General features: G+C 33.5%; 1 protein-coding gene across 4 annotated transcripts in view; it reads left to right on the forward strand.

Moving 5' to 3' along the window:
• The window catches only part of hdly (hadley), a 103,727-nt gene that overhangs the window by 66,097 nt on the left and 12,750 nt on the right, over positions 1–24,880 (forward strand). For 2 of the 4 annotated variants that reach the window (XM_074172798.1, XM_074172797.1), the window contains one exon: positions 4,559–4,631. Coding sequence is in view for 1 of the 4 variants with exons in the window: in XM_023167708.2 (XP_023023476.2) it covers positions 7,145–7,338 (194 nt within the window). In the remaining 3 variants the exon portion in view is untranslated. Of the gene's footprint in view, positions 1–4,558; positions 4,632–7,129; positions 7,339–11,400; positions 11,817–24,880 lie in introns of those variants that run through there. The other 2 variants (XM_023167708.2, XM_074172799.1) reach the window with 2 other exon arrangements.

Raw genomic sequence — 24,880 nt, forward strand, 5'->3', positions numbered from 1 at the left:
AGGTGACATGTGGAAAAAGAAAAGTTATATTCGAAATGGTTTTTTTCACAATTACCAGTGTTTCTAGCTTTCCAACATAATCATTAAAAAGTTTTTTACCAACACCAAAACGTTATTTCAACGACTCGACACGTGTTTTGATCACCAAGTGATCATCTTCAAGAGGAAGATTAAACTCTATACCAAAGGATCCAAACTGTACAACATTTCAAATATGTAATCATTCAAAAGTTGGTCAACATCGATGATGAAGACATTTTCGAAATAAAATGGGCGTACCCCATCACAGCTCACTTTCAGTTAACCATGATATTCACTATTTATTATTATTTCAGCTTTTTGATAAATAGATTCAACCCTGTCTGAGGATGACCGAGAAAGATCTGAGAGATCTGTGAGGTATCTTGCATGAATATCTGTCGGATATAATTCAATATCGAGCCGGAGAAATAGTTGTTTTCCGTCAGGCATATTCCAGAATCTACAGTGTAGGTAGCTGGGAGAGGTGAATATTTCGAAATATTATTTCGTAATATTTATTTTCTGATGTATAGATTTAAAATAACAAGTCGTGATACGAGTTTTTATTCAAAATTGTATTTTGTTCTCATATTAGTGAAATAATGCAAGAATTGAAAATGAAAAAATTTAAAACTTAGAGAGATAAATATTTTTTGGTCTACATTTGAAACTACAAAAATAAATATGAGACGAGGAAATCATTTGGTTTGATGATGTGGCAGCTGAGTTTTCCACAAGATGTTCATAGTAATTTTTCTCAAATAACTTCGTGAAAGTACGACACTATTTGAATAGGGTGTTTTTCATTTGAAGTTTAAGGTTCAAATAAATGTTTTAGTCCTCTATCTGAAACTGTCAATAGTGAAGTAATCTGAGTTATTACTATTTTTTCAAGAGGTGAAACTGGAACATCACAAACTTTTCTTTCACTCACCAGAACTACAGATATTTTCTTGACGCACTTTTTACTAACCAAGTTGGCGCCATCTTGAGATGGTTTGTACTGTATAGGCCATCTCTTTTTTCATAGGTGTACCTGCTTTAAAAATCTTCATTCAATTCATAATATAGATGGCACATTAGACGTTTCTGGCGAACCATATACCGGATGAAAATTCAATGGAGAGCATATTTGGACATTCTCTACCCAACTAAAATATTTTCGGCAATGCCGTGTTTCCACTTCCATTAGAAAGTAGTAGCAACGGCGGTTTTTTCTATTGGTTGGGAAAGGGATCAAAAATGTTCGTATATAAATAATTTAGTTTTATGCCAACGTTTCGGACTTTATTAAATCCACCATCATGGCTCAAACATTAGTTATTCATGTCAAAAAAACGTTTAAAATGAAATGGATACCTAATGTTTGAGCCCTGATGATGGATTTAATAAAGGCTGAAACGTTTACATAAAACTAAATTGTTTATTTACGAAAATTCTTGATAGCTTTCCCAACCAATAGAAAAAATCGCCTTTGAACATATTTTGGATCACCAAACCAAGCAAAGTAGTGGCAACTTTGACTTTTCAAAGAGAACACCCTGTATATAATATTATTTTTGGAATCTACAACAATTAACCGACAACTTCTCGATATTTTCTCATACCTAACTGTTACCGTTTTCGAAATTTGAGTTAATTTAATTTTTTTTCTTCGGAAAGCATGACCACTAAAATGCTGATATGTTTGGGTAAAGGAATACTAAGGTACCAAAATTTGGTTTGGAGTTAGGTGATACTTAAAGGCTTCCCACACTTCAGCTTATTCTTTATTACTTCAATACAGGGTGTTGAAAAAATACAGTTTTTTCTTGAAAAAGTGACTGGTCATAATTTCCGAAGACAAAAATCAAAATTAATTCATATTTCTATAACGGTAACAGATAGGTATAAAGAAAAAAATATTGTAGGGTGATTGTTGTAGACTACAAAAATGATGTTATATACAAGGTGTTCCATTTGAAAAATCTTAGTTGAAAATTCTCTCCAATGGAAGTGGCAACACAGCATTGTCGAAAATATTTTGGTTGGGTAGAGAATATCTGAATATGCTTTTCACTGAATTTTGAAAGTGATCCGTTGTCTGGTTCACCAGAAACGTCTAATCTGTTCTAATGTGTCATACACCGTGAATCAGCCGGTATAGTATTACAATAAAAATATCTCCAAACCAGTACCTATAGTACCATCAGTAGATCTTTACACATGCCCCATCAATTTGTGCATCCATAATGATTCGCCAAAGTAATGAAGACAAAACGAGTAACTGCTTCTGCAAAGATTTCTGAAATTCACTTGAATGTTACTCTTTTGGATCTATTTGATATTATTCGCCAGCACCTTACTAATTATTCTGTCAATACATTCTATTTCATATCCTGCATTCCAACTCCAATATCTGACATCTCGTATATCACAGTACGCAAAACATTGCCAATGCCAATTTGAGGTTGAAATTTGTAAATACCATATAAAATTTACTTACTATGAAATGTGAAATTTCCCACTATTTGTGTAGTGCAAAAAAATTATTACCGCGGAAATTTCACAATAAATACAATATACTAACAACATCTGAGACACTGATGCTGACTAAGTTCAAAACTGAATTATTTAAACGTTGTTTTTCATATCATTTTGACATATATGATGGAATTGGCCGATACTTAATGAAAATCCATACCTGACGTATTCAAAAAACTCTTTATTGTGTGATTTTCACTAAACAATTTAACAAAAATGCAATACGTGTTTCGCCATACAATGGCTTCTTCGGGCGTGTCTTAACTAACATGACTCAAACTCTGATGAAAGCACCAAACTCTTGCAAAGGTTCAAAATAGATGAACACTTCAATCTAGCAGACCACTGTTATAATATTCATGCAGTCATTGTTCACTGTGATTCTCGCGTTGAATCTGGTCATTATTACGCCTTGGTCAAAGACGAAAGTTTGATGATAGTTGTGTCACTAAGTGTTCTGGTGATGCATTGAATTTATTGGAGACACCCTCTGGAGACACCCTACATTTTGTTTTATGGAAGTGAGGACATTGGCAGATCAAGATCTTCAGATGATGTGGTTCTGCAGGTTTTTTCGGGTTTTCCTGCAGCTGAAAAAGCAAATGCGCCACTGGAATCAAGTCGCCCCGGAGCGCCAATTAGTTTTTGTTGTTGTTTTATAATTCCATGATTTGTATTTTGGGAGTGTTAGTGATTGTTGAGTAGAAAATAAACTTTTTTTATATAACATTAGACAATGTAAGTCCAAACTAATGAAATTCATGATGAAACATTGTCAATCACCTGCACACAAATTTTGACATTCGTCGAAAAAATATACTTATTTTAGAAAGAGGCGTATTCAATCGTTACTTTATAGGCTTTAATTTTTTCTGAAAAATCATTTTTTTCAATCACCTTTACGCAAAATTCAGAAATTCCCAAGTTACTGACTAATTGGGCTCTTCTCACTTTGTTCTTTGTTATACTCGAGTAGATATTCTGTTGACCTATATTTATTTATTTTTCAAATTTTGAAAGATAAGAAACCAAAAAACATCAACGTATGGTCGTCAACATGTCATACAACCAGTCATTCTATCTCAAAAATATTTTGACTGGTTTTGGTTGGTTTCCGGGTTATGCCGTTGTCTTCTTCGGTTACAATCTCCAAACGTTTCAACTGCAACTGCGGCAGTCATCTTCAGTGGCGCCGTCGAAGTACTCGTCTTGACGTATCAACTGATACGCCACTGAAGATGACTACCGCAGTTGCAGTTGAAATGTTTGGAGATTATTACCAAAGGAGACCACGGCAAAACCCAGAAATCAACCAAAACTTGTGCTCGACTAGGCGGGTACCAATGCTTCTTTTTGTCTGACCAATATAAACTTCACTATACAGTTACATAGAATTCTGTAAACTCCCGCTGATTTGAGTTGATCTTTGATCTCTGCTGCCTTTAGCTGATCTCAGACACCCGACGTTTTCTTTGTTGGTTTGAAGACTGTATTGGTTTTCTACTACTTTAGAATGTTTCCGATTCGGTTGGTGACACCTTCTATGTATGGAAGGGTTGGTTGATCTCCACTGGTGTTCCTCTTTTTCGCTTCTACGCACATAGAGTCTACATTCCAATACATTGACAACTGTCTTCATCGAAACATGATTAATATAATGAGTTTACGAATTTGAGGGATTTTTCCAGGATCATTTCTGTTGAAATTATTAACTGAACCAGCCACCAAAATCAATAATGATTTTCAACAATTGAAAAAGGATTAAATTGATAAAAAATTATCAGTTGATTTTGAACACTCACACAGGATTACCGTCCAAATACGTCATATGGATTGGAAATACTAATGCAATTATGGATGTCAGTCTTATCGTTGTTTTGAATGACAAAATTAATTACTTTAAAAACCTTGATGTTCTCTAATCTTTTAATAACTCCAAATTGAAAATACTTGTTCCACAATCTGACTAATTTGCCTAATCGAAAACACATGGTGACATTAATTTATTTTTCAGATTGGATTTCCACTTCCCGGATTGAATGTTCATCGTCTAAAGTGCACTCACAACAATATTGGTGACGCGCCAAGTAAGTTATTCCTCTATATTCTAGATATTACTCATGTTATTGACATTAAGTGAATGAGCATGAACTTTACGCTCAGCCGAAACATTCATCATAGGAAATTCATCCCAAGTTTTCGGAAGTGAAGATAAGGCATCATCTGTTCTGCATACAATGAACAACAGAGTTGGACTGTGGTGCAATTTTTCCATTCGCAATTCTTTTATTTATAAATGAATCAATAAGGCATTTGAAGACAGTTTTGCGATTAAATAGTTACTTTCTAGCACCATTTTTCATATTATTATAATAATAATGAGCTTTATTGAATAATCCATATAGAGGTACAAGGTAGATGATTAATTTATAATAAAGCACAATTGAGGAGGCGATAAGTGATACATCACTATTGAGAATTTCAAATTCATCAATGTTTCTTTGAATGTAATAATTTTTTGTTACATGGATTTGAAATTATATTTTATTTACTTTTTAGAATTTCTCTACATTCAATAGTGTGATCCAGTGTATAATTTTGACTGAATTTATCTCAAATTCTTAATTATATCGATCCATATCAATCAATTATAAAAATCTTATATTTCGTTCGTATGTAATAAGAGCAAAAACAGCTAGAATCTATGCGAAATACAGTGCATTCTATTTCGAACGAGCATTATATTTCGTTCGTATGTAATAAAAGCAAAAACAGCTAGAATCTATGCAAAATACAGTGCATTCTATTTCGAACGAGCCACCCTGAATGAGTTTTGGTACAATTATTTTCAGGAAAAATAAAAAAACACGTCAACAATAATATACAGGGGGACACATTTTGTCATACTCAAATATGATGTAACTTCCCGTTACTTCAAATGGAATGTACTGCATATATATATATATATATATATATATATATATATATATATATATATATATATATATATATATATATATATATATATATATATATATATTAATGTATAATATAAATATATATATATTAATGTATATATATATATATATATATATATATATATATATATATATATATATATATATATATATATATATATATATATATATATATATGTATATATATATATATAGGAATTCTACGTCTTCTAACTGGAACCACAAATGTGCAGTTGGCTCCTGTTGTTGACTCCGTGCATATGTGTTGTTTCCTGCTCTCGGCAAACAAGTGTTGCCCATCTTTACACTTGGCTGCACCGCGCTGATGAGGCCAATAGCTAGAAACACGTGTTAATTTACAAAATTTACATGTACCAACTGAAATATGATGAAGAAAATAAAATATCCAGTAATTCGAGTATCATTCAGAATTTTCTCACTTGACATTGTCAGCCAAAAAAATTTTTATCAACTGTCATTATTTAATGTTTTTCTATCTGTTTTTGAACCTTTTTATATTTTATTCTCACGTTAGTAAGTTCTCCATATTTATATATTTTTTACAAGATATATAATCTTATTATTGTAGTTGTCCTGACGAAGGTGTTCAATATACCGAACGCTTGACATATAACAAAGAGTTTTTTTTTTTGTAACAACAACCCAGCTATTGACTGCAACCTCACGAATTGAACCGATCGATATATATATATATATATATATATATATATATATATATATATATATATATATATATATATATATATATATATATATATATATATATATATCTTTCATATTTGTATAACAAAATAATATTTCGTAGTGATGTACACACTTTATATTAGAGGTTTAGGGGTTACTTTCCCCTCCGCCCCATCATATTCCCCTTCATATCGACGATCCATAGTTATAACATATATAGTTTGTATAAGAATATTCCACAAAAATATAATGTTAGTAAATTTTTCTTATTCAAGTGTTTCATCACTGTTCAATCGGAATGTCATTTATTTTATAGATTTCTAACTTTTGAAAAACTTTCAGTATGAACAATCAACATGCTTTCTCTTTCTCTTTCCTCTCTCTCTCTCTCTCCTCTTTTTTTCTTTTTTTTCTCTAGTTCAGTTTTCTCTTCTTCAAGACTAGAACTAAGATCAACAGTACTCTTCTGGTACTGCCTCATTTGCAGTTTAATAGATATTATTAATTATTGTATACATATGTTATAAGAAACTAGAAATATATAAAATAAAATGAAATAAATATATTGGATTATCTACAAACTGGTGAGTAAAAATGAAAGAAAATGAATAACAATAAATAAGTGATGATTAAATAAACTTCTCAATACCAACTATAGGCACATAATGATATTGTTGGTGACAAATTTCATAAAAGTTTGTTGAAACGATTCTTCAGTAGGTTAAAATGGATAAAATTATTAAAAGCCTTTCTTTCATATCCAGAGCACAATAATATAGCCACCGTTTCCTTCAGTTAATTAAAAACGATTGATTCCATTAGAAGAGTCCTTATGATTTCGATTCCGGTCCTGAAGCCACACCTACCGATTATCTCAAGCTTACAGATAATCGTGAGTTTGATGTTCTAGACGAGGAATGACGTATTTTGGAAAAATCTCAAAGGCGGATAAGACCATAGACATATATCTACACCAAACAGACAGCATGTGGTCACATTTCGTGTCTAACATTGAACAGTTGTCGAATAACAGTGACCTCATTGTTTGTTCGTGTGTGGGTTTGGTTTTCAGAAGGTTTCAGCTAGAGTATCGTGAGAACGAAAAAACCAGGTACTTTATTATTTTCATGAGTTATTACTTGATCTAATATCGGAATACTTTGCAGTTTTTCAACTCATAACTTCTCAATCAGTTTCAAGAAATTTGAACGGAGATATATTCTTCGAAACTTCAGATTGAACTTCTAGAGAACGTTTTTCCAAGTTAATTTAATTTCCAGCGATTCAAATCCAATGCGAATCCCTACTTTCGCACAGGCACCGCTCTCAGAGTGCCTTAAAAATTTTCCTGTAGGACTTGTGTTTTGTCTAAAAAAAAACTAAGACCAGAACTTTTGGATAATTTGAAAAATGGCAATAATAATGAAAAAAAATGTAAAACATAAATAGAAAGTATGAAATGTGAAAGTATAAGAACGATTATCTGCAATGAAAAATAAATTATTGTGAGTTAAAATGAAAATATCAAGGTATAAGCGATTCCTATCCAACGTGAATCCCTACTTTGGCACAGGCACCGCTCTCAGGGCGCCTTGAGGATTTTCCTGTAGTATTTGTGTTTTGTCAAAAAAAAACTAAGACCAGAACTTTTGGATATTTCGAAAAATGGCAATAATAATGAAAAAATGTAAAACAATACATGAATAAAGAGTATGAAATGTGAAAGTATAAGAATGATTATTATCTGCAATGAAAAATAAATTATTGTGAGTTGAAATGAAAATATCAAGGTTGTCGGGAAAATATTTTTTGTAACATGAAAGGGTTTTTTTGATCCACAGTTCTTGGTGAACAGTTTATTTTGAACATCCTTCGTTTGAAAGTTTCGCAAAAAAAGATGCTCTTTAAAAAACTGAATTATCCTTAAAAGTACCCCTTTCGATTCAAATAACTTTCCTATTACTGAAACCAGTCAAATGAGCGTATGAATGTATACACAATCACTCATCGTGACATGAGTAATTTATCTCATCAGTAACATAAAGTAAAATTCCCAATGAAATGAGTCTTTCGACTTGTTTCATTATCCGGAACTGTTCTGATGAACCAAGTGTCTCATTCCGAAACTCCGAAGTCCGCCATTGGGGATGCCATGCCAATTTAATTCCGTAACAAATGTTTGAAGTATAAACTGAATAGGAAAAATCGATTTTTGTGAAATTCAAAGTTCATGTGGAACTAGTTATTTCGAAAATATTTTTTCCTTTGTGAAATTCGTTGTTCATGTGAAACTAGTTGTTTCGAAAGAGCTTCTTATGCACGGTCAATACATCTTTGTAACGAGTTTATTTTCAGCCTATTTGCTTTTTTCTTTCCTGTTTTTGACAAATGGTTAACGGAAAAAAAGGTTTTATCAAACAGATAGATTTTGGAAGTTTCCCACAATCTTATGTATCGAGTCAATATACAAGAAACGAAGATGAAGAGAAATATTGATGAAAGAACAGAGTTGTTTCACGATGATCCCATCAAGGAAAATAATTTGTTTATATTCAATGCAGGTGGGAGGAAACAACGACATTACATATGAAGATTATGTAGGTTCAATTGAAAACATATTTTTTTCACAAATTTCAGTTCAAAACTGAGAAAGAGTATATATTATCATTTCCTTCAACGTTGCATGTGATGGTCCCTTTCACTTCTTTAATTTGTTTATGCACTTCCTCTTATTGTTTCGTTCACCCTTGTTCACTCTGTTCTGCTTTATCCGTTGTTTGTTCCGCTCTTCTTCTCATTTTTATAGTCATGAGATCTGTTGAACATCACCATACGAGTATTAGATCGTTCTTTTCATATTTTGACAATGAATATTTTTATGCTGATTAATTCTATCCTGGTTCAACTACTGTAGCTGCAGAAAAAGAATCTGCTCCACGTCTATTGAAAAATTCAAAATTAGACAAACAAATCGGCCAATATAAATAAATCCTCAACTTCCCAACAATAAGGATTCGTCATTTGGACCACCGATGATATGTGTAAGAATTTTTTTTTGATTCTAGAAACAAATAATAGCCAAATATCATCACTAAAACCAAAAATGAACATTGGGTTGAACTCGCACTGTTAAAGAATTAGGTAGGACAAAATGTTGTTCGAAATTTACGTTTCAAATTACTGTTTTCAAAATCGCGAAGTTTTTCATTTACAAATGAAAAATTAACCTGTTCTCAAAAATTCAAATCTACTTTTGATAATCGTTTTCACCATACCCTCAACAAATTACTTGCTCATTCAATAAGGTAGGCAAAACGGATACGAAATACCTTTTTTCCATCCTCAGAAAAACTACCGTAAATTTCAAATCCAATAATGATCTGTAAATTGGTGGCAGTTCTTATTTACAATCTAGGCGATCCCATGAAACCGTTTTAAAGGAAAATCTAATAAACTTCGTGTTCTACTGTAATCAATAGGGACTAGGAACGGGTAACGAGGATAAAATTGTATATTATTTGACAGACTGGAAGTTGCGCCAATTTAACGATGTAATTTCCTTTCTCTTTTTCCGCTATTAACAGGTTTCCACCGATTTTTATCGTTCATCCGAGAGAAGCAATCGGTTGTAATCAATTAGAGATAATTTTTGATCAAGCCATAATGAAGACACAAGATATTCATTTATATTGAACATATTTGAAAGTTATATAATTTAAATTTTTCACACCGGTATTTTTCACCAAACAATTTACATAACCTCAACACGTGTTGAATATACAGAGTATTCAATAAATGTGTGATTTACAAAAGTTGTGTTTTTCAAAGAGAGCAATCTATATATTCTCTAAACGACATTTTTTGTTGGGGACTCAAAGTTACCGCATAAAGTAAACTACTGGAAAGTCCAGTTGGTCAGTAACTTATCGTATTCATAATTTTGCCTACAAATTGAAAATAAAAATCAATTGAAAAAATTTAACATTGATACTTAGTTTTGGTAAGTGGTTAACGTTTATGAAAACAATTCTTTTCTGATTTCAAAATCTGTATTCACTAAAAAAACCTCGCCTCAAACTGTGATATTCCTAATTTCTTTTGACACAAGTCAAAAGAATGGAATATCCAGATATCACACGGGCCAATCTACATATACACGCATACTCGATGTTTTTTGAAACTTCAGTTTAGTTTAGGTTCGTATTTTCGCTTTCAACCCCCCTTCTTAGTAATGACAACTAGGTATGTGAAAAAAGTTATATAGGTGAAACCTCAAGACCCCTAGAGGTGAGAATAAATAAGCATCGTGAATATATAAGAAGTAGACAGATTGCAGGATCGGGGTTAGCGAAACATATTCTAGAATCATCTCTTGATCACACCATAGAATGAAGTGGAACAAATACCATCACCAAAGAAACTCACGGAAAAATAAAAAAAACCTCAAAGAATCCGCATAGATACCGTTAGCAGGTAACAAGTGTATTTCGAATAGTTCTGTGGAAATGGATCATACCTAGTTGCCAATACTCATTTGTATTTGGACTGTTCGAAAATTTGTACATATGTTTGGTAACGTTTTTGAAGGATAGTATTTCTTGAAGTTATGTGAAAAAAAAATTAAGAATAAAATTTCCGTTGGAGATTCATGAGGCACTATACTTGAGAATGTTGATCTGTAATCATCACTGATCTTCTTCTGATCTTCTATTAATAGTGTCGTAAATCATCCCCTGAAAAAAATTACGCAGGCCGCCGCTGGTCGTCGTAAATGAATTGTGACGTGTGTAACAGGTCACCCGGTGTTTCGGTGTTTTCAACAGAGTAAGCGTTGAATTTAATTTATCATTTTTGAATCTTATCGGTTTCATGATTCGTTCAGGCTAGACTAAACAAACGTATCCTGTTGATAAGTTATGATACTGGGAACATGCAAGCTACGAGTTTGCATTTCAGCTTCGTGGACAGGAAGTTCGGCCATATCTGAATAGGTGGGCCCGAAAATTTATTTAAAATAAAAACTGACCAATGACTTCGACGAAAAGAAGTTATAGGTCTTGAGTAAGAAGGGTTATGGAAAAATTCGGGAATATTAACCAGAGATCAGACCAATCAGGGAATGGTACAAGGGTGGAGTGTTACGGACGGTTTTGCGGACAGTTGCGGTAGAGAGTCGCGAAACGGTCGCGAAAGTCGGTTGCGGAAGAGGATTGCGAAAATGGACTTTGCGAAAGGATATTCTGCTATAGAGGAATTGGAAAAAGATTCCTTGGCGAAAGAGAGTTGCGGAAGTTAACTGGGGGGAAAGTGGCGATCTGACAGTTGCGGGAAGTCGGTCGCGAAAGTGAATTACGATAGAGAAATTGCGAAAGTCAGTTGAAAAGTCATTTGCAAAAAGATTTCTTTGCGATCGAGAGTTAATTGGGAAAGTTGCGACAAGGGACTTTCCGAAAAGGGATTTTGCGATAGTGGAATTACGGTAAATTGCGGTCAGTGAGATAATTATTGTTTCGTTTGGTGACACTTAGAACAATTTTTATTTTCACGGATACCGTACCAGAGAGGGAGACCAGAACCCAGTATAGTATCGTGAGTCAATTTGGATTTTTACAACCCCCATGTCGGTTTAGAGAGAGAGGATGTCATTTTGATGTTGTAATAACTGTCTTATTGTTGATTGAGTCCCGGGGATAATATAAGAAGGGCAATAAATTACACTACACCCCTTTCATATGTGTAAATATCTTAGCAATTAGTACACACGGGTTTGAAGCTAAAACATAATACGGTAGCCAGGCAAGTTCAAATACTCACTTCAGAATGTACGCCAACTTCGAATAGAGAAATTTAGTTTTTCGTGTAAGTTGGAATTTCTACCTTATGAGAGAATATATAATATTCCACAAGTTGAAAAAAAGATCATTTTTGTTTGAGAATCAGATATTTTAGACGTTTCTTAAATTTTGATCTTATCTTTCGAACATTTTTGCTTATTGCTTTTGTTATACTCTCATGTTATACTTTTACACAGAGATTTGTTGTAAAATATAAGCATTCCCGTTTATTCTTTTTTATTTTTTTTTGTGATATAAGCCCAATCTGAAGTTTTTTGTTGTTTTTGATGGATCTCTATTCAAGCAAGTCCCGCACCATTTCAGGATAGTTGAAAGGCCTTTAGCTAAAAATATTAGCCTCCTGCCTCGGTTCAGAGTGGATATTAGGAGGAAAACAATTTCAAAAAGGTACACGGTGTAGTTAGGTTTCAAAAAGCCCGGCCTTCTTGCGATCGGCACGAACCCTACAGCTTTTTCGAACCTGCCTTGATATTCAAAATTTGATGTGGAGAAATCTGCATCTGGTGACAGCCGCTGCCAAATTAATTAAAAAAAAAATGTATCAATCAGAAATGAGCATTTATTACTCCGAAAAAACGGTCGGTATAATCAATAGTAATCGATAAAACCATATATACATACATATATGGATTATATGACACGCGGCCAAGATCGCACTCAACTCGACGTGCGCTCCGCTATTGTTCTAGTTATCTAGTTATATGCCGCTTCGCTTCGATAGACTTCCAGCGAATTCCCTGTTGGCTTCGAGAAACTTCGATGACCATATATGAACACCACCCATGTGCATATCCGGGATAGTCTAGTAGACAGTGCGGAACGAAGTGATCTAATAAAACAGTAGACATTTGAATATTAGTTTGAATTTCAAGTGTTTCGTTGTATTAGCAGTGAAATGAAGTTTAGTTTAGTCAGTGTAGTCAAATATTGGCAAACCCACGGTGAAAACGAAAAAATACTTAGATTTCGATAGGTACACATAATATCGCAGCATTAAAGGCTTTCCACAGATTTTAGGGTAATGAGTTATTCCCTATTACCTTGAAATTTCCGGCAACACTTATGCCAACGAAACCGGTAGCCGGTTTGGTTGTCATGAGTGGTATGCTCCACTCAGTCAATCGACCATTTTGTGAAATGGTGGATCTATCGTCCAACCTTTGCTAAGGATCATACCTTGAAAGATAAGATCTCATTAATCCTTAGCTCGCACAAGTTTCGACTTCTGAGGGTTGTTGTTTGTAAGTGGTTGACGGAGAAACAGTTTGAACATATTTTTTCAAAATATTGTATGAATAAGCACCATATTATTTAGGTACTATGGATTGCATTATGATAATTTTACACAGTTTGGAAACTATTACTTTTTCTCTCCAAAAACTGAGATATCTGGGGAAAGAGGCCTTCATGAAGGTAGTTTATTAAATCGATAAAAAATGAAAATTTCGACATTACGATGAAAATTTCGTTCTTCATTAAGTTTTGGTAGACTATGACAGTGTTTTTTTCGAACTGGAGACATTTTCATATTTCGTGCTAGGGTTTTTTTGTAAAACATGAAATAAGCCTTGGTAATCACTTTTCATGGAATTTCTCCGGCAAAAACCACTTTTCATCGAAATTGTGAGCTGTCGAACTTTCCCGAGGTGAATAATAGAAATGCAAATCATTTGACTATTCATCACTCCGAAAATTTCGCCAACTTATTGATGTTATTTCCTGTTTTTTAATGCTCCCGTCTCCAGTGCACTTGGCGCAGATTTTCGCCGGCTTTCGTATATTCTGTTCTTGTTTCGAGCGACTCGAATGCTAATTAGATTATTTGGTTATGAAAAGCCACACCCCTGGCCCACTTTCACACTGGAACGCTTTGCCAAAAATGGGGTGGCGTTAACGGCTTTCCAGAAATTTTCGCATTATAAGTTATTGACTATAATCTCAAATTTCTGTAGGGATTCAGGGATTTGTTTCCGCAAAGTGTTTCCCAAGTATAATATTACGATGAAGAAAAGAGAATTGAAACTTTCTAGGTATTTAACCACTTTTATTTGTAACTAACTTTACTGCAGTTTCGTCCTATAAGGACATTTTTAAACTCATACATCAAACTGCAGTAACGTTAGTTACAAATAAAAGTGGTTAAAACATAGAAAGCTTCAATTCTTTTTTTTCATTCTGATTTCCTACCACGTAGTACCAGCTTCATCGAACAAATTATTGAAAGAAGCATGTACCATCAAGCATTACAAAACTTATGGTTCAACCGAGAGTGCATAAGAAGAAAAATTACCCTGTCCTTATATTAGGACGAAACTGCAGTAACGTTAGTTACAAATAAAAGTGGTAAAAAAGTGGAAAGTTTCAATTCTATTTTCTTCATTATGATTTCCTTTCACGTAGTAACGGCTACATCCATCAATTCAAGTAATATTACAAGCGGGCCGACCAGGCTTCGCACGGGCATCACAACATATATGTCTATATTTTTTTCTGTCATAGTCTCACATCAGCTTATCCTTGAAGAAGGTTCATGCTTTTTTCCTGAGACGTGCTTTTGAAGATATAAAGGCTGGAAGATTCGTTCTTTGTAGAACGATCAAGATAGTTGTGGTAGACCTACCTATCTACCAAAAGACAAATAAATGAAAATATGACCTTGTCGAATCGGTTTGCAAGGCCGCAGCCGCCTGAGTTTATTTTCTCGGGTGATAATTTCCACGTGTTACAACGTTGTTAACTGTCCAGTGAAAATTTCACAATGAAGTGTTATCTGAATGACCCCTAAGATATTGATTCAATTGATTATTATCAATTTGAATTGTGAGGTGAAAAGAGCAGTTTTAGTATACTCAAGTATGCTCAAGGTAACAAAAGTATTCATTCGATGAGGATTGATATTAATGTATGATCATTATTTGAAAGACAGACATATGCCAGCACAGACTTGTGAATTGTTTTATCTCAAAGGGATTGAGCAGCTCTCAGAGTAGCACCACTTCCCCTACTTTTCACGTATAAACCTCAAACATTACACATAAACCTTCCTCTTGAATTACATCGTTCATTCTGAGTTCAAAGCGTTCAGATATACAAACAAAGCAAGGCAAAACATTTCATGTATTGAAGATACATAAGATAAGATTGAAGTGTATAAGATGGACAGAAATGAGTGGGTATAATGGACCGGTCAGGGTTGTAACTTGTAACGTTTTCATTCACTGCGTATATTTTCGTTTTAAGGTAATCAATGTTCCACCCTGTACATTGCTTCAGTTTGGGAACTGCAAAAGATAGTAATATATTCACCAAGTAGTTTTCCTAAACCACCCAATCTGATAAAAACGTATCAACCTACCTCCCATGTACAGTGTCCATGCCCATGTAAATAATCATAAATTACATCCTAAATCACATAGTTATTGGAATAATCTTGAGCTGACTCGTTCAACGTTCATTTTGATAGCCGTATATTGGTAAATTGTCAAGATGCAGCTATACACTCGCAAATGATATTCTGTGTTGACAAATTTACCATTCCGCATTCCATCTCTCTTTTCTTCTAATAAACTTCATTTAGTTCCGATAGTCTCTAGTGTGTACTCTATGAAGAGCCCAAAAATTTGACAGAATTATTTCTGAGAACGACAAGAGTCGACAAGGTGAATTCAGATAGGGAGTAGCGATCCCTTTTAATTAGAAGCGAATCATGTTATGTGATGTATAATGGCAGTACCCTTTTGTGTTTAATATTAAAAATATTGTCTTTCGGAGAATCTAGTTATCGATTCATTTGCAGACGAGAACCCTCTTGGTACCAGAGGTCAGTCCACTACTCCATTGTGTTTTTATTATTCCAAGAATGTACGCGAATATTCTTCTAGGGTTTTTCTTTTCTACGAAAAATTTTCTCAACCTTATCCTGCATCCCGAAGGATTTGGAAACGTTAACCAGGGCCACAAGAGTGTTCCTATTCACTGATTCGGCTCCATTTATCCATTTGGACGTCCTCTTTGACTCAAACAGAGGTATTTTCTACGGTAGTCCGGATTTACCAATTCCTGGCGAGTGATGAGTCGACAAGAAAAAATACAACTACTTCTCCTTTCTTACTGCTTGAGGACCTCATCTTCTCTACGGTTGTTACTTCTTTAGAATCAACGTTGGATGAAAGGTCAATTATAGATGATAGAGTTCTTTCAGTATTATATTTTTTATTCAATATTTGAGTTCTTACTTTCAATATTTAAGTGTTTATATTTAACTATTCAAACAAACCATTCATAATTATTTATATAAATTTGCTATATCATCAGTATTCAAGCCCTTTTGAGGTAACATAACTCACAAAAACATCTTATTCCCCATTAAGAAAAATTCATGAATTTTTCCCTGGGTACATGCTTTTTCTTGTATATTTATATATACTGGTATCAGCAAGTTATCCGTCAAGTAGGCTTGAGAAGGTTCAATATATATATGCTTTGTTATATTTGCGTAATAGTTGGCACCGTACGACTTACTCTTTATCTCATTAAATAATATGAAATTGGGTATGTCTTGCTTTTATTTCAGCTGTTGTATCTACTCTCTACCTTAGGTTTCTGATCTTTTCCAAATAAGACCTTATAAAAAAGACAGTGGCGCCCTTATTGTATCCTTATTTTATTTAACAGAATCGCAGTAATCAATCCACTCCCATATGCCGCCGACAAACAGCTGCCGGAGCTACTTTGCCATGTTTTCTCTTTTGTAAAACGAAAAAACAGGGAGAAGGAATAACTCACATCAATTCAAACTTCACCTACCGATTATTTTGTATTGTGAACGATCTTTCAAGAATGATACGCTGCCAAAACATGAAAATCTGCTCTGCTCGGCTGCTTCATCATCTTTATAAAGAGAGAAATCTTTTTAAAATCTGTATTTTGGTTAACCAACTGTCGCACCCCTACGAACGACAACCCTCAGGAGTCGAAACTTGTGCGAGCTAAGGATTAACGAGGCCTTACCTTTTAACGTGTGATTCCTAACACGGGTTGGAAGATAGCAAGTGAAAAATCGATCATTCCGACTAGGGCTTGAACCACCGACCAACACGGCAGTCAATTCGAGTGAGTGAACAACGCACCCACTCGAACTGCCTGGCTGCCGTCCCACGCCAAAACTTCCGTCAGTCCAAGCCTTACATTTAATGATTCAGGCGACACTAAGAAGGCCTGTTTAATAACGTAAGTTAGCCCTGATCTAGTTTTATAATTTATCTGGTGATAATTTCTCAAAGATGTATATGTATAAATGCCTTGGAATAGCTCAATCCTGGCAGATTTAGCTGAAAGTCTGAAATTTTTCTTTAAGTCCAGGTACTCAGTGTTTGTTTGGCAAAACTTAAAGCGAGTGAAGTCACTTGCAGCGACCGGACTTGCAAGGGTCAGGTTTCATTACCTTCCCCGTCAGTGTCACCAGGATCGCAAACCAGAGAGAATTTGTTCTCTTATTGTCTTAAGTCTTCTTAATAAGGAGGGTTTGCAGTTCAATGCTAACCTCGGCATTGTTCGGATAGAGTCAAGTTTTTCCAGAGCTGTTTGGCAATTATTGATTTATGTATCTCCCCTCGCGCTGTCGTCTTGAATACGGTCGCATAGAGCTTAAGATAGGTCCCCCCTCCTTTTATTTTTTGAACGGGTCAAATCGAAAAATTGAAATTTGGGATAATGAAATTGATGCATGAATACTTTATTTTGGAGTGAAATTGACAGATGAAACTTTGAAGACGGCGACTGGAAAAGGGAGTGTAGTGACACATCATTTTGAAGCTCCTAATGAATACTTCACAACCCTAGAATATGAAGTCAATATCCTCATATACAAAATGGCGGAACATTAAATAATTTCCTGAAAACAAACACATTAATATTTCTAGAAATATTCCTTTTTATCTGTCATATGGCAATTCCAACAACCCGATAAGGTTTGTTAAGTTATTTTTTTTTATAAAAAACTGTTTGAGTGGGTTTATTCCGTTCACCAACCCAATTGTTGTCCGCATACGAACGACAACCCTCAAAATTTTAAACTTGTCTGAGGTCTTATTATTCAACATACGATTCCTAGCTTCCTTGATCAGAAATAAATAATCAATTCAAAAGACGTACGTCAAATCCCTTTGAAGTGGGCAAAAGTCTTCATAGAAAAATTGCCTTTCAAAATAATCATTTTGGAACCGTTATAGGTATTCAAAGTGTGAGTATTATTAGAGAATCAACGGAAAATATAAAATGTTTCATTTAAAAAATTCAACTCATGATCATACACACATACTTAAAGGTAGGTATGTAATTCGCTATTTAAATAAAAACATTCACTGTTTTCGCGCTTTTGGAAATTCTTATTTCTCCTCTAGTGAGTTTGGTAATATTTCTACCTATTTCTTACTTTCCTAAAAGAAATATATTAAATAATTTCAAGCTGAATAGGGTATATTCAATTTGTTCCCAATAAATAACATAAAAACATTTCGGAATAATTACAGAAAGCAAAGACATTTCGGAATCCAACAAACATTTACTTATGAAATCAGAAAGTGGCTGTCATATGTAGGTACTTTTTACACCTACTGGTGCCTATTTTGGTATTTTTTGTATTATGATTTATTGTCGAAACTGAGTATACCTCTCTCGTTCAATAAAAAATGAATGCAGTCTAAGAGAAAATCAAATTTTATTTAGAGAAAATGCACTTATTCAAAACAGGATAAAATATATGTTCAAAACAAGAGATTTCAAATTAATATGCAGAGCTCGGCAAATGTGATAATGCATGTGTGAAAAATTACGAAGCATTGATATAATATTCGCAAAATGAGGGCAAAATTAAGAATTGCTGTCAAAATTTACCACTTTCTCTTCGGTACTAGTATACAACGCAGTACTTACTGATATAGCGGAGTTTCTTTATTATAAGTAACCCAAATACCTTAATTTTATCCAATGATACACATGAAAAATATCTTCCAACTGTGTAAGACCTCAGTCTTGTAAAATCTGATCCATTATGGTAAATATAAAATAATCGAAAAAGAATTGCACTACCTACTGACACTTCCTCCTTAAAATCACAACACACCAACGTCACTTTCCAACACATACTGGCGCATACTGGCTGCATTGTTAGTTTCTCATAATACTAAATTTAATTTTTTTTCAATAATATCTATGTTCAAATAAGACAGTTTTTTTCAAACTGAAATGAATGAAATACTTCTTTAAGAGAAATCCTGTTTATTCTATACAAAATACATAATACATAATATAGTTTTGTATATAGATTCACAAAACTCTTGTTATAAACGAATTGAGTTATTTGAAGGGATACAGTTTTGAATTCAAACAAACAATATGTTTTCAGATCAAGTTGATATTGCTCTCCATTTGAAAGGGTTTATTTTTCTCTTTAAATAGTTGGTGATTCTCTTATGGAACATGGAGCTGTTGGCATGAAGTAATAGTTTCTCCAATAGAGATAAAAATTTCAAAGTAACCTATGATCTTCTTCAAAAGAAATCTTTTTACTGTGAATACTAGTAATACAGTAATACTAGATTCCCATCTAGAATGGGATTCTCATTTTCAGTATATTTGTAATAAGTTGCCTTGCATACTTTTCAAATTAAAATTTTTGGTGAAAATATTGACGAACTCTAACTTCAAAATTTTGTACCATGCAGTTGTAGCGAGTGACCTGAGCTACGGAATCGCTTGTTGCAGAGGAACCTACCATACGCACCTTAACCCTCTTGAGGTGCTCCGAAACGGTTCCTGAAGATAATATTGTCCAAACGCTTTATTATTGAACTGAAACTCTGTTCAACGAAGTATAAGTTTTTGATATTCACCAGCTCTCTTATTATAATATCGTCATCCATAACCATGAATGACGACGCACTCATAAAACACACAGAAAAAATGATCATGTTATTCCTCAGACACAAAAATCTTTTTTTCAACACTCATATATTTATGTGGCTCTGAAACTATTCCTGAGGAGATTCGTACTTTCTGAATCATTCATTTGTTTTAAAAAAATAAGACTATTCATTTTTTCTCAACCTAGGATAGTAGTTTCCGAGTTTCTTGACAGAAAAAATACTCGAATTCAATGAACATAATTACTATCATTTCAATTAGAAAACCACACACTTCATCGTATATTGTGTTCCAATTATTGTGTCATTTTCTTTTACTTGTATATAGGTATATATCAATCTTTCCATTTATTCAGAAGTTTTACATTGTATTTTGCGTTGTGTAACTGAAATTGTCACTAACGATAGTAATCTCTTGAATTCTCATATATCCTTCTTACTATCGTTAATTTTATAGGTTCAACCTTATATCTACCTATTATATATGTGTTTTACCAAATTCTTGAAATTTTATTGTTCCTTTTATACGAAGCAACTGCATTTGCACTTATCGCCATTTTTCTTCATTCAACTATTATTATTATTATTATGTTGTGTGAAACCTTTCAAATGAATGAATAAAATTATTAATATAATAATTCCATAAATCAAAAATAGACATAAGTTTTCAAATTTTGATTAAGCTCTTGTCTCACAAATAAATGATTGTGAATTACAAAAGAAGAATTTTATAGGAATAATAATGATAATATGTTTATTCTCATCAGGTTTACATCCACAAATAGAGAAAATACAAATAATTGGAGAGTATATATAAATAAAAAAGATTCAGATTACAAAAAAAAATGGAAAACAATAATAGCATTGAATTATGAAAAATTCCTGAAATAAACTGTTTGCTTTTATGATGTTTATCGCACAGGTCGAACACTTTATTGAACAACGCACACATTACGAATATCGGTGAAAGATACTCTTGCTCAGGGATTATCAAAATTTGGTTCTAGAAAGTACTCATGAAACTCATGGAAAATCAAAGCATGACTGCGAAAAATCCAAATGATTTGAAGTCAACTACAAAAATAAGCAGGGTTTCACTTCCAATATTCCATTATTGAAAAACATTTTTCACAGTATTTGATGGAATTGGCCGATACTTGATGAAAATCCATAAATAACTATTCAAAAAACACTTTGTGAGATTGTCACTATACAATTTTACAAAATCGCAACACGTGTTTCGCTATATGATACCTTCTTCAGGCGTGTTTCATTAGTTCCAACATCCATTGTCTAATATGACATAAATTGATTTAAAATCCCTGAAAGAATCTGTAAACAATTAAAAAAGATTAATTTTCATTTCTTGTTAATATTTCTTTTTCATTTCAATCTCGTTCTAGTAGTTCAATTTTTTTATTTTTTGGTTGTTACTTGTATTTCATTTCATTGTAATTTCAGTTTTTTTTGCTTAATAAATTGTTATTTATCAGCTAGTTTTTTTTAATTGTTTACAGATTCTTTCAGGGATTTCAAATCAATTTATATCATATTAGACAATGGAAATCTGAACTGATGAAATGCACCACGAAACATTGTCAATAACCTTCAAACAAACGTTCTTCAGGCTTGTAAGGAGACACCTGAAGAATCTCTTTTATAGCGAAACACGTGTTGCGTTTTTGTTAAACTACTAGTATGTAGTGAAAATCTCACAATGATTATTTTCTTGAATTCTCCACAGTGTGTTCTTCAAGCTAGAAACTTCAAAATTTACGAACTTTTTAAAAGTTGACCATTCGATTTGTTGTAATGAAGAAATTACATTTCTGTATATGGAAACATGAGAAATAACCAGTACGCAATGAATAATCGGGTTAAAATAATTGTTTTTATATTCATGGCAAATAATACATTTGCTGTGTGACACATAATGATACAAGAAATTACATAACATCTCAATGTATTGTCTCGAATTATTAGAGTCGAATTGGTACTACAGAAAATAATCTCTTCCTTTCTGTCTTCAGGTGTGCATATGTACAATACACGCAACACGTGTTTCGCGTGTTTATAAATTTATTTAGTGAAAATCTCACAATATAGTGTTTTTTTAATACGTTATTTATGGGTTTTCATCAAGTATCGGCTAATTCCATCATATTCTCTCAAATTTTATTTGCTTCATCTTCACTTTATTTATGTACTTACTAACAAATGCCAGCCTCTTGAAAGAGAGCCTCTATCACTAGAAATTTGTTTTTCAGAAAGTTTGCCATTATAATCAAACAGACCACTTGAAATACTTCAAACCATAATCCATTAGTTTTGGAGAGGTTCTCCTAATCCTTCATTAACTTTGGGATTACGTACCTGCTAAATTGAATAACGAGATTGTCGAAATTATTTCCTCGACTTCAGTTAGCGTTGAAAAGTCATCCTCGATTCAGTGAATATTTTCCAAAACTATTTGAGTGACAAACATCAAGTTTATTAAGTTCATTCAATAATGAAAACAAGGTATGATGTTATTGATATAATACCATATTCAAATATTTTGAGGAGACCGCTTGGTAATTTCATCCACAGTATTTTTTTTGTGGAAATATATGCTGTGACGACCCAATTTATTGAATTAATTATAAAACAATACTGTTTTTGAGAACTAAAGTAGAATGGATAGTGCATCCTTTTTTTGAACAAGAAAATATGATTCTCAGAAATTAATTAATTAATTATTGATATCTTAGAAAACTTCTTCTTAAAATCATATTCAATATAAGCAGTATTACATTTAATTGCCTTGTAGTCCACGATAATCAATAATTTCAGTTGTATATTCACTGTATATTTTTTGTATAAATTCACATTTCAGATATTTTCTAAAAAAATATTTTGTTCAACGTACACAACAAACTGAGATTTAGAATTTTGGTGAGTATGAACGTTCACATTGTGAACAGTGTTTCTGGAAATGTATAGGAAATTATATTATTACATTTATCTCAGTGCCAGCCCTAAGGATTGTGATGAAGATCGCAGAAAAGTTGGCAACCACATCGTGAGGAATGTATTTCAGACTCCTAGTAAATGCGTTGAAATACTGAATTATAATATCAATTTTCACAGATTTCCCAAAGCATTCAAATCTTGCCAGCCTAAAAATTGTTTTCAATCTCAACAATTGATCAGCCTTTGTAAAATTCTCAATTCCGTAATCTTAAATTATTTTGGATAATGTCACAGTTCTGGAATTCCTCGTGTTCAAAAAGTATAACGATCAGTATTTTGATTATCATGCGTCTTTGAAACTCTTCTTGGATTTATTTTATACAGTGCAGATATACTGCTTCTCTCAACTTCTAAACAGTTCAAGACTTCGAGGTCGGACAAATTTTATGTGGAGAGGCTTTTCAATGAAAAAAATAATAGTGTGGCATCAGTCGACGCCGAGAGAGCGCTTCAAACGTTTTTAAAGAAATGGGGGGGGGGGTCTTGTAATACCTCGTTAGATATCTCTGTCAGTTTTCTATCTAACACGGGTTTATTTTTGGAAATTGGGCAGGCCGTTCCTGAGTAATTAGCAGTTTTATATTCGTTTCAAGATTCTGCAAACGAGTGATAAATATTATCGCGACTCCAAGGGCTTCTCGACTCATTCGTTTGCTTTATTGTTTTCGGCTCATGCGAGTTTCAGTGATTTGCCTTAAATATAATGAAACATTGGGACGAAATAATGATTAGATCGAACAAGAATACAATAATTAGAAATAATTTCATTGAGAAGACAATCTTGACTCGGCGAGATGTTTTCACCACACTCCCACTAAAAAACTATGTTCCTCTCTCCACTCAGATCTTCCAAAAAAAAACATCATTGCTGACTGTGAATATGTCGGCAATGATTTATTTATGACTTATTAACTTTCAAAATGAATGACTAAATGTCAGTGATGCACTGAGTGTTAAATTTAGTAAAATATCTAATAAAAACTCACTCCGATTTATTTCAATAAATCAGAGGTGGCCAAGCCCCTTGATAGTAGGAGCCATATTTCAAAATATGAAACTTTTCGCGAGACGCAATTGAATATGTATGCAAGAAAGGTACAAAATTTTCTTCCCAGAAAATATACCTATTCATTGAAAACCTAAATAATAAAAGTATAAAATATTTCTATTGAATTTGAATATTGAAAATTGAAATTCTTTGAAATTTGGTGAATAATCGATTACATCACTTCTCACTAAAATGAGTCAGATAATTACGTTCTGTATCTGTAGAGTAGGGAGGGTGAGTGTAGGCCCAGAGCACTCAAGACACATGTGACCCATTGTAAATCCTCCCAAAGTGGACAGGTCTCTGGGAGACATCTCCTTTATATCGGCAGGTGTAGGCCAAGACTCGCCGAACACACACTCTCTCATTGAAGATAACTCCGGACATTCGTATAGGACATACCTGATAGTTTCATCATCCTGTTCACTCATCCTGCACAGAGGTGTGTCCATTTGCTCCATATTGTGGAGGTGTTTCCTTAGTTGACAGTGGCCAGGCAGAAATCCTACTGTTAAGCGTAGATTTTTCCTGGTCATCGCCAGATATTTCTTCGGCGCCAGCTTCCCAGGGTCGCCAAGGGTGATCCTGACAAGATTGCATCCTTTGATTCCATCCCATCTCTTTAGGGATTGAGCATGGGTGTGACGTTTGGCTAGTTACGCAGTTATCTAAGTCATCAGGCCGTAGGTGCCACTGGGTCCTAAAATTCTTAGTCCAGCCTCTTCCTTAGCTGAAGAGTCGGTAATGCGAATACCTTCACTGCTTACCTTCATCTACCGAGGCTTTGGCTAAATCTTGGTGACATCCTATACTATC

The sequence above is a fragment of the Leptinotarsa decemlineata genome, unplaced genomic scaffold, assembly GCF_025532065.1.
Source record: "Leptinotarsa decemlineata unplaced genomic scaffold, Ldec_3_MD MMD2_tig00000199_RagTag_RagTag, whole genome shotgun sequence".
In the NCBI taxonomy this organism is placed as follows: domain Eukaryota; kingdom Metazoa; phylum Arthropoda; class Insecta; order Coleoptera; family Chrysomelidae; genus Leptinotarsa; species Leptinotarsa decemlineata.